General features: G+C 38.0%; 1 protein-coding gene across 2 annotated transcripts in view; it reads right to left on the bottom strand.

The window, feature by feature from the left end:
* ACVR1 (activin A receptor type 1) overlaps positions 1-13,717 on the bottom strand; it is a 125,797-nt gene that overhangs the window by 55,407 nt on the left and 56,673 nt on the right. For both annotated transcript variants that reach the window (XM_069456654.1, XM_069456743.1), the window contains one exon: positions 3,957-4,030. In XM_069456654.1, the coding sequence (XP_069312755.1) occupies positions 3,957-4,023 (67 nt within the window). In that variant the 5' untranslated portion in view covers positions 4,024-4,030. The remainder of the gene's footprint in view (positions 1-3,956; positions 4,031-13,717) is intronic.

Here is a 13,717-nt window from a genome sequence, read left to right as displayed (position 1 = left end):
CCCGGTGGCATAATAGTGGTATTAGAGCATGATTAGTCTTATTAATGGGAAGGAAAGGGAAGGATATACAGGTAATTAGGACTTAAGTGCTCTTCTCTGTGAGAGCAAATAAAACTCTTCCTGCAGCTAGAGCTGTATATATAATGAACATGAAAAATTATTACTGGTAGGAGAGACAAGAGAAGTTAAGAAACATAAACCCAAATGAAGGGGCCTCATCATTTGCTATTACAAGCTCTCTTCTCATCCTCTCAAATAGACCGGATTGAGCTAGATTCTAGCATGCATCAGACATTACATGAATGTGGATATAGCTAATTTAGGGCACCAAAAAAAAAAAAATGAAAAATTTTGAAAAGGATTGATAATGACTGAAGCTCTTAAACACTATATCATGCCTTTTGTTTGCTGAGTAACCTTAAGCAAGAGCTTTAACCAATCCAAAAGTAGTCTCATTAGGGTAATTGTGAAGATTGTGTGAAATAATGCATAAAAGCAGTTAGCCAGACACCTGGCACATATACGCACCCATTAAATATTACCTATAATCATCAAAGAGGTAGTTATAGTAGGCAGTATTTTCCAAACTTATTTGGCAAAAAAAATCTTTTTTTTGCCAAGGGCATTTAGGGATCCACAGAACTTGAGAAGTGTTCTGAAGTACACTCAAACTCTACCCAAATCACAGTTTTGAACCTATTATTTGAAGTGTTATCACTATTTCTAATAAATCTTTAAGAGACATTTTGGAGACAAAAGGGTAAAAGTTGTCTGTTTTTGTAATGAACTAAGAAGAGTACAGTACCAAACAAAATATATTAGAACAAAATCTCTAAGACTCTCATTTATGCCCTAAGAATGTGATCTACCTTCACTGACGCACGACTAATAAGATGCCCTAGCTGCTCTGTAAACATCAAATATGGGTCTATTTCTTTTAAAATTTGGTGCTATTACAAAAATTTTCATTATCTGACCCACTATTCCCCTGTTTTGGTTAAGTATTGGTACCTAACATTTGCTTTATAACTAATGTTGAATATATTAGAGTGTCTAATGTTGAAAATATTAGAAACAAAGTTTCTCAGTATTTTTTTTAAATTCCTAGTAAATATATAAAAACCAGATGGCTTCCATAGAATGTGTATACACACACACACACACACACACACACACATATACATATGTATACAATACACATATACAATATGTAAATATATATACATATACATATATAAACAGGGAGTTGAGTCATGGAGAGAAGACAGCCCTAGGGTAACTGCTATTATGATTGGAGCACTACAGGTTGTAGCACTCACTGGATATTCTATTTTTTTAAAATAGCAATTGCAACTAAAGGATGATGTGCTCTCTTCCATACTTGTGAACACCCTAGTGTGGTGATATATCAAATAGCAAAACTTTAGTGGCAATTCACTTCCATTTTACCCCAAACTAACTGGTTTCATGACATGTTTTCACTGCAGCATTAAGAGATCATTTGCTGGATTCTTGGACAGATTAAGAGCTGAAAGGAGAAGAAAATAACCAATGGCATGTTTGTTGCCATTGTTCCATAAATGCCTTTTTGCCCTCTCTCTTCTCCCCATTCTTTCTCCACCTCTCCTTTTCTCTTCACACTACATTTCTACCTCTATTTCTCTTCCATTCTTTTTTTTTTCTATCTTGCCTACACCACAGGTCCACCCACGATATCAACAGAAACCCAAGGGAACTGCTTAATACCACACAGAACTTAAATGGTACGTAGGGAAGTGTACAAATTTGGACTTTAGCCCTCAACATTCTTTAGATTTTTAATCATATCGCTTAGCAATTTAAAAGAGGAGAAAAATCCTAGAAACTTGCCTGTTATAAATGGCTCCCGAAATTAACAAGTGTCCCCTGAGAGGTTAAATCAGCCCCAATTGAAAACCACTGTTAACTCATCAAATCTTCCAGCTTTAATATAAGCCTATTTCCTCTTATTAATTCCTTCAACATTGCCACTCAGGATCTTTTTTCCACACCTTCTTGGCACTAATTGACACAATTGCCATATTATTGGAATATCTTTAACAACATTGCTTAGAGCAGAATCTAGACTCTAGATATCTAAATTGGTCTATAACAGCACTGTCCAATAAAAACAAAATGTGTGCCACCTAATGCTAAATTTTTTCATAGTAGTAAAGAGAAAGAGGTAAAATTAACATTTTCCCAAAATTGTCTTCAAAACCCAATTTTACTTTACACTTACAGAATATTTCAACTCATATTAGCCACATTTCAAGTGCTATATGTGACTAGTGGCCACCATATAGGAAAATGGAGATGTATAACAATATTTGTCAATAAATATGGAAAGGAGGTGGGAAGAGATCAAATATTATAAACCTTATAGATAACTAAATAGATTTCTAGTATTTTAAGCACTGATTTTTCCGTAGTGTTGGCTATACTAACTTGTCAGATTATATGCCTCCTTGGAAACATCAGTTATACAAAGTGAACCACTATACCCCTAAGAGCCCATCATAGGGGCATTAGTCTTACTGTTACATCTGATCACAGCAAGGCTGAGCTTCACACTATAAGCATTGCTCTTCATGGAGGAACCCTTGTAAAATAGTCTGCACTGCTCACTGCATGATAGGATAGGTTTTGTTTATGTTTTATATATCTAGAAAAATATATACCAACATGTTAAAGGCACTTTCCCTACAAGTAAGTTCAGGGAATTATGAGTAACTTTTATTACCTTCCCCCTTGATTTTCTGTTTCGTGGTTTTCAACAGTGGCAGTACCATCCATAAGCAAATTTTTAGAAATGGGGGGTGTGGGGGTTGGGTGGGTAGCGAAAGTGAGTAAGCAAGGGCCAGAGATGCCAAAGGCCCTAAAATGCCAGGTGGTACCACACAACCAAGAATTAGCCTGCCATGGTCTGATGTTTGTGTCACCGCCAAAATTCATGTTGATATCCTAACATCCAAGGTGATGGTATTAGGAGGTATGGCCTTTGGGAAGTGATTAGGTCATGAAGGAAAAACCCTCATGATTGGGATTAGTGTCCTTATGAAACAGACCCCAGAGAGCCAGCTATCCCCTTCCACCTTTAAAGAACACAGAGAAGGTGTCGTCTATGAGGAATATGCCCTCAGGAGACACTAAATCTACCAGCACCTTGAACTTGGACTTCCCAGCCTCCAGAACTGTGAGAAATGAATGTTTTTTGTTTATGAGCCACCTAGTTTATGGTATTTTTGTTACAGCAGCCCAAATAGGCTAAGACATAGCCTGTGCCCCCAAAAGTTTTGACTGTCCCACTGAGCATCCATTTATATGAATAAATATTAACTGAACCTAGTATCTAGTTCTGTCATACATAAAAACACAGGGTACGTCATATACTGTCTTAATGTATACTAAATTTTCCAAAAATACAACTATATAAATCAAGGGCCAACAGTTCTGTTTTCTTGGGATTCTACTAAAATTTGTTCACCAATTCAGAAAATTCAATCACTGAAGGTAAGACCATTGGTGACAATTAAGCCACCAGTACCAATCTGTTTTTGAAGATGTCAGAGTATTACCTATACAGGTGCAAACATGTACTACTTCATTACATCTTTTAGTGTACTCCTGCCTGACTATACTAGAATGTACCACATTTGTTTATACATACTGTTTTATTGTTAATTATAGAATTTTATCTTTATTTCTCCTTTATATTTATTTCAGGTAGGAAATTATATTGAATTTTCTAAAATTATGTATATGTAAAAATTAAGATAAAGTATATAGAAAAATTTCATTTTAAAATAGTCAAAGGGCATTACCCAATATTTATTATGAAAAGTATGTGTTCAACCTGATAGGTTTAAGAACTAGTTTACAGTAAGCCGAACAATCCAGTGTAATTATCCTAACCCAAACATCTGTGAGTCACTTACCTTCCATACTCGGGGAAGGGAAAGCAATCATCACTAGCACAGGAAGAATCATTACTCCATCTACCATTGTATAACTGTGGAGGAAAAAGAAGAGATGTAAGCAGAACAAAAAATCTACCTGCAGGATGACAAATTAAAGTAAGCACACCACCTTCAAACTGCCACTCATGGCCCTTCATACAAATCCTCCCCTACCTATATATTGCCTTATGTCTTACTTACCGCATGTAACATGTATCCTTTACATAAATCTAAACATATTACCTCCAACGGGTAGCCACTCTAAAGCTACTTTCTCAGAGTCTACTCTTAGGAAGAAATCAATAAGGAAATGAAAAACTTTCAGTTATAAGTCTAGGGATTCCCAAAAGATTTTGGGTTTGAATTTTATTTTACCCTATTGAATACAAAATTCGCATTAAATTAAAAACCCTGAGAAGCATGAATAGACTATTCTAACATAACGTTAAAGATCAAGTGACTGAATAATTCAAGCCAAATTACTATGTTTGAGCCTTGCTTCTTCTTTAAAAGGGCTGGAAGTGGAAGAACCTACATCCTCATATAGCCCCAAAACAAAAAAAGAAAAGAAAAAAATAATACAAAAAACCTTATACCTCATCTATGGCAAAACCATGCATTTCTACATTAACCTCAAATTTAACAGTGGATAGACACAACCAAGACAGGAAAACTTTTAAAATAAGAAATCATGTAAATCTATAATATATCAAACTATCACCTAGATAAAAGAAGATACTTGATATAAATTTCAAGCCTATATTGGCCTACAAAATCACATTGGCAGAAACTCAATTTTGGGGGTTAAAGGACTACAATGAAGAACCCTTCCATTTGAATAATTCCCACAAAATATCAAGAATATGATGGAAGTTTGGTTAGTTGCAATTTTCGAGATAGTAAAATAAAGGGGTAAAGTCCTTTAATGAATAAGTTTGTGTGTTATCTTTCTCTTATAGCTTTAAAACAAAGAGCAAAAGCCTGTTGCTATCTAACTTGTTTGGGGTGTTGATCTTCTGACCTTTCTTGTTAAAATCAAAATCTTTGGTTGGTAGTCTGGCTCTTTACTCCCCACCTCCCCATTACATCTTACTATCTCTCATTTCAACTTATTTCTCCTTTTTTCCACAATTATATTTCAGTCTATCCCTCCTGTAACAGCAAGGTGGGGAATGAAGTAGGGAGATTTTTATATACCTTCCTTTTGTATCTTTAAAAGTATATGAAACTTGAGCAAGCCCCTTTTACTGTTGTTGTTAATATTACTATTTCCACGTCCACATAGATTTTTTTCTATAGTGGACCCTTTTGGGGACATACAAGCCCCTCATCGTGGGCCCTCACTACCAGACGCTGCCTCCTCCAACACATCTCTGGGCTGTTTAGCACAGATATGCTCTTTGTTCCTCTCTGCTTCAACTGCCCTGAACCTCCTCCTCCACCCCTCTGCTACAATCCCCTACTCCTGCCATACAGGATCTAGCTCAAAGGCAAGCACGTGGTGAAACACCTCTCCATCGGCAGTAATTTCAGCCCCCCAGCACCGGTCCACACCACTCTGAATCATAATCATTTGTCCACGGTAGTCTCAAGTACTGGCCCACTCATCTCCAAAACAGGTAGGCACATCCAAGGGTCATTCACTGAGCTATGAAATGAAAGTAACAAAATTTCTTTTTTATAAAAATGTTACAATCTAATAAAGTGGTAAATAACTTGAGCCTTCTCTATCTCAGCTGCCTATGACAGTTTAGAAGAGGTATCTGACAGAAAGAGTAGGAGCTACATAATGCAAAAGGGTGGACATGACTTGCTTATGGAGCACAGCCATGCACAATAGTTTTGAGGGTCCATTTAAGCAGAATTATAATGGCTAGTCATAATGAAATGAGCCCTCCCCAAATGACAAATGTTCTAAAACCATTAAAGAAACTAGAGATTGAGTATGTTATTAATGCAAGCACCAGAGAATAAGAAAATGATGGGCCTGACATTGCCTATTCCTAGTGGTTCTTTCTTAACCACTTTCCTAGAGAAAAAGTAATAATATTCAGTTCAATATGACATGAAGCAGTCTCCTCAAACTCAAAATTTAAAAATATTTGAAAAGTGGATTTGCATCCACTGTCACATATAATAAACATCACCCTGAGTGCCTTGAGATTTTTCATTAATGGTAATATGATGCTAAGGTATTACCATTAGCAATACCTTAAATATTTCATCTTTAATTTTTTTAATTTCTATTTTTTGTATGTTTTATAAAATGTACTTTTTATCTCATATAGAACACATAACCAACTTACATATTGAGGATACACCAAAAAAACTTTTTAACTGATAGGATATGTCCAAAAAAGCCATTGAAAAACCACTGGACTAAACCATTTCTTATCCCAGTCTTACCTTTGAATTCCCAGTCCTTCATTCATTAATGTATTCATCCACTCAAAAACTACTGAAAGCCTAGTATGTATTACACATTAGAAACCTAAAATGATAAAGACATACAAACGTGGTCCTTGCTATCATGGAGCTCACCAGATCTATGGCGCCAATCAAATAACCATCCAAAAACTTATATAATTAAAAACCGAATTAAGTGTTGGGAAGGAGCATAGTTAAAATAATGCTGTTAACAAAACAACTTGAGATTTTTCTGGAGGTTGAGGGAGGTTCCATGGGGAGGTAAAATCTGAATAGGAACCAGGAATCAGAAAGATGAGTAGCAGATACTAGACAAAGGGCAGCTCGGGACACGGGACAAGGACAGGTTAACATTTCAGGAAAAAGGCAGTTTCTCAGCTTCTTTAGAGGCTCTGTGGCCAGGGCAAACAGGGCGTGTCCTAAGGACTAAAGGCATACCTCAGAACTGAAAATACACCACAGTGGCCAGGACACAGAGAGCCTGGAAGAGTTGTAAGAAGTTGGAGAACATCCAAGAAGGCTGGAGAGGGATGCAGGGTCAGAACTGAGGTAGGGCACCCTAAGCCCTCTACTCACCTCTCTATCTTCATTGCCATGAAGCCCCCTTGGTTCTCACCACTACCCCTTCGTTCCCTTAGTCTCCTCCATCCATCCTTCCAGTCCCTTGAGCCAGCCTGCTTCCTGCCTACTGTGGACCTTCGCACGTGATGCTCCCTGTGATGGGCCCTTTTCCAGGGCCCCACCTGACAAATTCCTACTCATCCTTCAAATCTCAACTCAAATGTCACTTCCTTCCAGAAGCTTGACTAAACCCTTAAATACTCTCTTCTCACTCTCATATCCCACTTTGTTAATTTTCACTCATAGCAATCATCACAATTAATAATTATATATTCATACCTGTGTGTGCTTTTGAACATCCGTCTCTCTCACTAGACTGTAAACTCTATGGTAGGAAAATCTATAGTCTATCCTGTTCGTCACTGCCAGAGCCAAGTAGGTGCACATTTAATACCTATTTAATTAGAATTTCCCCTGAATTAATCAGCTCAATTTAAGTTTAAATTCTAAAGAATTAGCAGTACCCCCCCCATCTCCCCACCACACGCACCTGCAAAGGAATGGCAAGATTAAAAGATTAATCATCTCCGTAACTTTAATCTGTAGTTTAGTTCAGGTAATAGTAAAAGTTATTAGTCAACAAGCCTCAAAATATAGAATCCTTTCACTATTTAAAAAAAGAAAATCTAAGAAGCAATCACCATTGGCATATTTTCCATGTCTCAAAACCAGGAAAACCCATGCCCCAAATACCTATGAACAATAGATTATCATTGCGCAAGCAAAATTAAAACACTAATTGAGGCTCATAAATAGAAGACAGAAAAAGAATTACGAATTCAGTCCCCAAAACTAACCTACTGCTTAAAGATAGCTCAAAATCTGCCAAAAAACTTTGGGAAAAAAGTCACTATCACTTACTGCTTGCCATTTTGTTCAGGGTCTGGAGTGCCTCTCCTGACCAGTTAATTCAGCTATTAAAAATAGCACTCCCAAAAGGAAAGGGGGAAAAAAAAAAAAAGAATGTAGAAAGGAGAATGTTCTGGAATTTCTCAACCACATTTTAATCATAAGAAACATCAGTATGCTGAAGTCTCAACCTGAAGCCCCAAGGATCTATTTATAATTTTAAAATATACTCAAAAAAAATGGGCTTTAAAAGTAAATTTTCAACTCCTCTGCTGTCAAGTATTTTCAGCTAAGGAGTTTTCAGATGTTAGTTGGCAAGAAAGAGAACCTGGTAGGGGCAAATGGGAGGGGCAATAATTCAACAGTTCAGAGATGTCTTACTCCAGCGGTTTTCCAACTTTTTGGTATCAGGATCTCTTGGAAATTTCTTGGGAGGAGCTTCTGAGGAGCTTGTCTATTGCTGTTTACTGTGTTAGAAATGAAAACTGAGAATTTTTTAAATATTGTATTTGTATTAAAATAATAAAAATACTACCCTATTTTAAAAAATTTTTTTAAAAACTATATATTTTTTAAAAAAACATACTGAAAAAGTTGCATTGTTTTGCATTTTTGTAAATCTCTCTGGCTTAGTAGAAGATAGCTGGATTCTCATATATGATCATATATGATTCTACATTCAATCTGTTATGACATATTGTATTGGTTGAAGTATATATATAGAAAATCCAGCCTTGTACATGTCACTGGAAGACAGAGGACCTTGCAGAAACCCTGAGAAAATTTTGGGGACCCCAGGGGTTCTTGGACCACACTTTGAGAACCACTGCCTTGCTCCTTAAATGCTCAGTCCTTCTAATATACCAGATAACTAAATGGTACCAGACAGTTTAGCCTGAAAACTTACCTAATCCCTGACAAAAATGCTACTGTTCTACAGTTTTAGAAATTTCATTAAGCTCTAACATCAAGGAATTCAACAAGTCTAACAGTCAAGGAAGAAAGTATTAGATATTTTTTCATGTAGGAATAATTTATATACACAAATATTTTTAAAATGAGATATAAACTTGTAACAAGAATATACTCACAACTGCTCATTTCATTTAGGTTCAACTAAATCCTTATGCAATGTCCTAATGCCAAAATCCCTAACTGAAAAAACATAGGTTACTGAGGATTGTAAAATACTATCTGGAGCATTCAGAGTATGCATTTTTGCCTCTAGTGTATACACATCTTCCTTCTGTTCACGGATAAGACTCTCCATCCCTGGTAACTGATCTTAACACTTCAGACACAAGACAAATTGCTATTCAGAAAATGGTTAGAAACTTCCAGCCTTAACTAAGGTAACCTCTTTAAAGCAGTAGCATCTCTTACAATGTTCTCAGGCCTTCCCTCTTGGGAGACAGAACATTCCCATGATACTCTACTAAAAACAGATACATCACGAGGGTAGACAGAACCACCTTCCAAATCCCATGGTACTTTTCAAACTCCATTTATAGATCAGACTGATATCCAGTTAGCTAGCGTTTAGCTCAATTTCTAACATGTGTGGGCAAGAGACCAAGTTCGGCACTTCTTTCACTCATCACAATGTTACAGCTGGATAAAGCCAGAGATACACTGCAATACACTACCCCAGAAAAACATTTTGATACTGGTCACAGAATAACTGAGTAGAATACACTTCTATGTTCAACTTTTAGACTCCATATTAGGCAGTCTAGGTGACAACCTACAATATGGCAATAAAGGATATTTCTAAAACCTAGACTTATGAGCAGCATTCGATTTGGTATCCATGATATTGAGAGTGAGGGGAAAGTTGTAAGATGAAACCTAAGGTTCTTTCCCATCAGAAAATACAACAAAATGTCTATTTGTCTGGCTTGGTGGCCTAAACTCATTTGGTTTGGCCATTTGTTCAATACATAATTTATTGAGTACCTAAGTCACTCAATAGGGACTTTCTTGATACTCATCTCAACTAGATTTTATTAATAGAAAGAATCTGGAAAGACAGGTCACACAATCTAACCCATCTCTATTTTGAACGACTTTTACATTGTCCACGTGAAGTCACTCTCCAACCTACGCTTGCTCACCTTTGGGAAGGGCTTACACTACTATCCCATAATGGTTTTTTTTCTTTATATCTCTTTATGCAGTCTGTGCTATGCCTTCCACAAGGAAAAAAAAATCATTCTCTTTAATATAAAAGGCAGAGGCAAAGTAGAAAAAAGAATTAGAGTGATCCAGCTTTCTCTTAGTCATCTGTCAACATTATATCATTATCACATTAACGGTAGTGGCACTTACTAATGAGCCAGGCACTATGCATGGAGAACAAAATGCATTATGTCATCCAATCTCTCCCCAAAATACTCGAAGATAAATACTCATATTAATTCCATTTTATAGATAAGAAAATGGATGGGTAGAAGTAACTTGCCCAAGGACACAAGGTCAAACCCAAGACCACCCAACCAGAGTTCAGGTCTTAATCAACCCCTACTCTATACAACTTTTCCTTAACTGGCCAGCCATAGTTTAGCAATCGTGTTTTGTCATCCTTAACATTTTATCCAAGTCTCAAATCATTCTAAACTTCAATAATCTTGTTTTCCTCCCAGAGAAAATCTTTTCTCCTCATTATTTGGGCCACCTTGTATTCATGCCCTCTTTCTATTTCTCTAGCCTCAAAATTAATTGCATACACTCTGTAATCTCCAGTTACCTCCTCCCTCCTCCATCCCCCAGAAAAAAAGACATTGATGTCAAAGAAAAAATAAGCCTCCTGAAGAGTGTATCAGTGGTTTCTACCTCCCACCCCCCTCTGTGCTCTTCAGTTCTCTTATAACTCACACCTCAAAATAAAAAGAGAAATTAATGTAAGGCACATGTGGGGGCCAAGGTAGAGCCAGTAAGACAAATTCTAGACATGAAACTTTGAAGGAAGATAGACCTATATCAACCACCACTAAGTGGGGGAAAAAATCTGTGCAACTGATTAGATAATGTGAGAACATTTATATCTCTTCTTTGCTCCATAGGCAATGAGCTAACCCAAGGGCAGCTTGCTCCAAAATACCTGGGCCTTTGGGAGGGGTGAAAAGAGACATGGGCTGTCAGTAAAAGCTGCAAAGAAAGGCTAAGCAGAAACCATCATACCATGTAAGTTAAGTCAGGGTCTTTTCTCCAGTTCAAAAATGACCTGTTAAATATTTTTAACACCCCACTCCGTCTGAACTGGCGATGTGCACATTGCCAGGGCTTGGTTTTATATAGACTTCACTGCTGCTGGAGGGTTTCTGGTGGGGTGTTACTTTCAGAATATTAGCATGTAATTTGATCTTTCATGATAGATGAATACAAATAGCTTCTTGGACAAGTCCTATAGAACTGAAAACCAGGCCCTGGATCGGTTTATCCTGTAGTTAGAGGAAATAATTACAGATTATTTCAGGGAAGAAAGGGTTTGACTGAGTTGCACTACAAACATTCCAGCTGTGACAGATGGACCCAAGATATGGTTTGGGAAGGAAGGAAAGCAAACAATATGATCTGTAAAATGACGAGAAAAAGAAAAGATAAGGCTTACTGAATGAAAATAAGTGAAGGGTTTAGCTTAGGCTACTATGTAAGAATCAAAGAATCATCAGTAAATTGACTGTAATTGTACATGGAATGAAATAGACTTTGCTACTCCCCTACCAGATATACAAATAATAACTACGCTAAGCTTCTGAGATTGCCATGTTTTGATCATCCGTTGCATGCTTTACTGATACCTCAAAACTAGGTTTTATTTCAGCACATTGACTTCCTGGAGACTGTCCCTCATTTTCCACTTCATTCCCTCTGTATCAAATAGCCATGGTTCTCCTGCTCTGTTTCAACTGATTCATCTCCCAACTATTTTTTTTTTTTTTTTTTTTTTTTTTGTTGAGACAGAGTCTCACTTTGTTGCCCAGGCTAGAGTGAGTGCCGTGGCGTCAGCTTAGCTCACAGCAACCTCAGACTCCTCGGCTTAAGCGATCCTACTGCCTCAGCCTCCCGAGTAGCTGGGACTACAGGCATGCGCCACTATGCCCGGCTAATTTTTTCTATATAGATTTTTAGTTGTCCATATAATGTCTTTCTATTTTTAGTAGAGACGGGGTCTTGCTCAGGCTGGTCTCGAACTCCTGACCTTGAGCAATCCACCCGCCTCGGCCTCCCAGAGTGCTAGGATTACAGGCGTGAGCCACCGCGCCCGGCCATCCCAACTATTTTGTGATATTTTCCAATGCAGCTCACAGCCCACTCCCTCTGCCACCATTTTGCAAAATGTGACCGGAACCAATTTTTTACCTACAGTTAGGGGGGCCCCATTATTCCTCCCATAAAACTCTTTTAGGTATGTAACTTTGGAATCCATTTAAAAATCCCACTTCTTCCCGAAAGTCCTCAGGTACACATTGTCTCGGCCCTCTAACCATGCCTGACCTCAAGATTCCTCTTTAACTTAATAAAGTAGACCTTTCTATCCCTCCCGTTACTGGGCAAATGCTGTTGGAAGAACCTATCATCTGACAAAGCTATCCCAGTTCTAAGGCTAACATGATAACCCTCTGATAATTTGAACGGGGCGGGGGGGGGTGGGTATAAGATAAAAGAGATGTCAGGGCCAGGGAAGTATATCCCCTCCCCCCTCTAATGGGAGACACTGGAGCCCATTTCTGTGGAGGTGAAAATAACCACCTTTAAACACTGGCCTGACCACAGCCTTCCCTCCATCCCCAGGCTCCAAGCCCATTCCTGCCCCAGACCTTCTCACCCACCCCATGCTCTATGTTACCCTGCCATATCTTCCTCATATCACTTAACACTGGGTGAAATTTGTCACTCACTTGTTAATTTATTTTTATTGTGTTTTCCCCTCTCCGACCAGTCTCCACATACCCAGACGTAAGCAGCATGGGAGTAAGAACTCTGCCTGGCTCGTGGCTACATCCCATGCCTGGCACCTACTGGGCACTCAGTATAAAGTAAAACACATTCCCTTTAACTCCTTAATCTAGGCTACACTTTGGTTTCGGAGGGGAGAAGAAGGTGTAGTTTAAGTTTTATACCACCTGACAAGGAAATGACTGGGGGGCGGGGGGGGGGGGAAGCTGTTCCATGTCTTCAATCTAATATAGTAGCAACTGGGTATTTGAGATAAATTAAAAGATATCATTTGTAACTTGGATTCCAGTTTTCAAGGGTGTCATCCAAGAGAAGCAGCCAAACAAAAAGGCGGCTGGCAGGCTCTGGTACACCAGACAACTCCCTGGTAGACAATATCTCATTTGGAAAGGACTGCTTGAGTCTCCAATTGCAGGCACCAGCTGATATGCCCAGAGCCATCCCTAGTGACCTCTGAGACAGCTTCTGTAACTTGAAAATACATCTCCTACAAGTCAGAAATTGACATATTATCTCCCCTGAAGTCTTCTAACATTTATTGACACTATTCGGAAAGTCAGGCTTCCATGCCTATTAATAACCTTCAGAAAGAACCCCGAGGAAGTGTGAAGAGAAAAACAGATCCAGCTGATGGAAGCCAAAGACTCAACCAGAGGTTACAGTTAGCAATTAGTATATTTGAAAAAAAAAAAACAGTTGTAACATCATCTGTATTAGATGCTATCTTTTTAGGAGGTTTAAAACAAAATACTTAGTCAATGAATTCAAGGAATGTGAGTCAAGAGCCCTGGTCTTTACAGTTAGCACTAGCAACTAACTTTGTATGTACATCAATTATTCCAGGGAATTTTGCCTACAAGGCCGATATCATGAAACCGTTTATA

Source organism: Eulemur rufifrons, chromosome 1 (genome assembly GCF_041146395.1).
Source record: "Eulemur rufifrons isolate Redbay chromosome 1, OSU_ERuf_1, whole genome shotgun sequence".
In the NCBI taxonomy this organism is placed as follows: domain Eukaryota; kingdom Metazoa; phylum Chordata; class Mammalia; order Primates; family Lemuridae; genus Eulemur; species Eulemur rufifrons.
The sequence above is the reverse complement of the archived record's forward strand: the minus strand, read 5'-3'. Positions and strand labels throughout refer to the sequence as shown.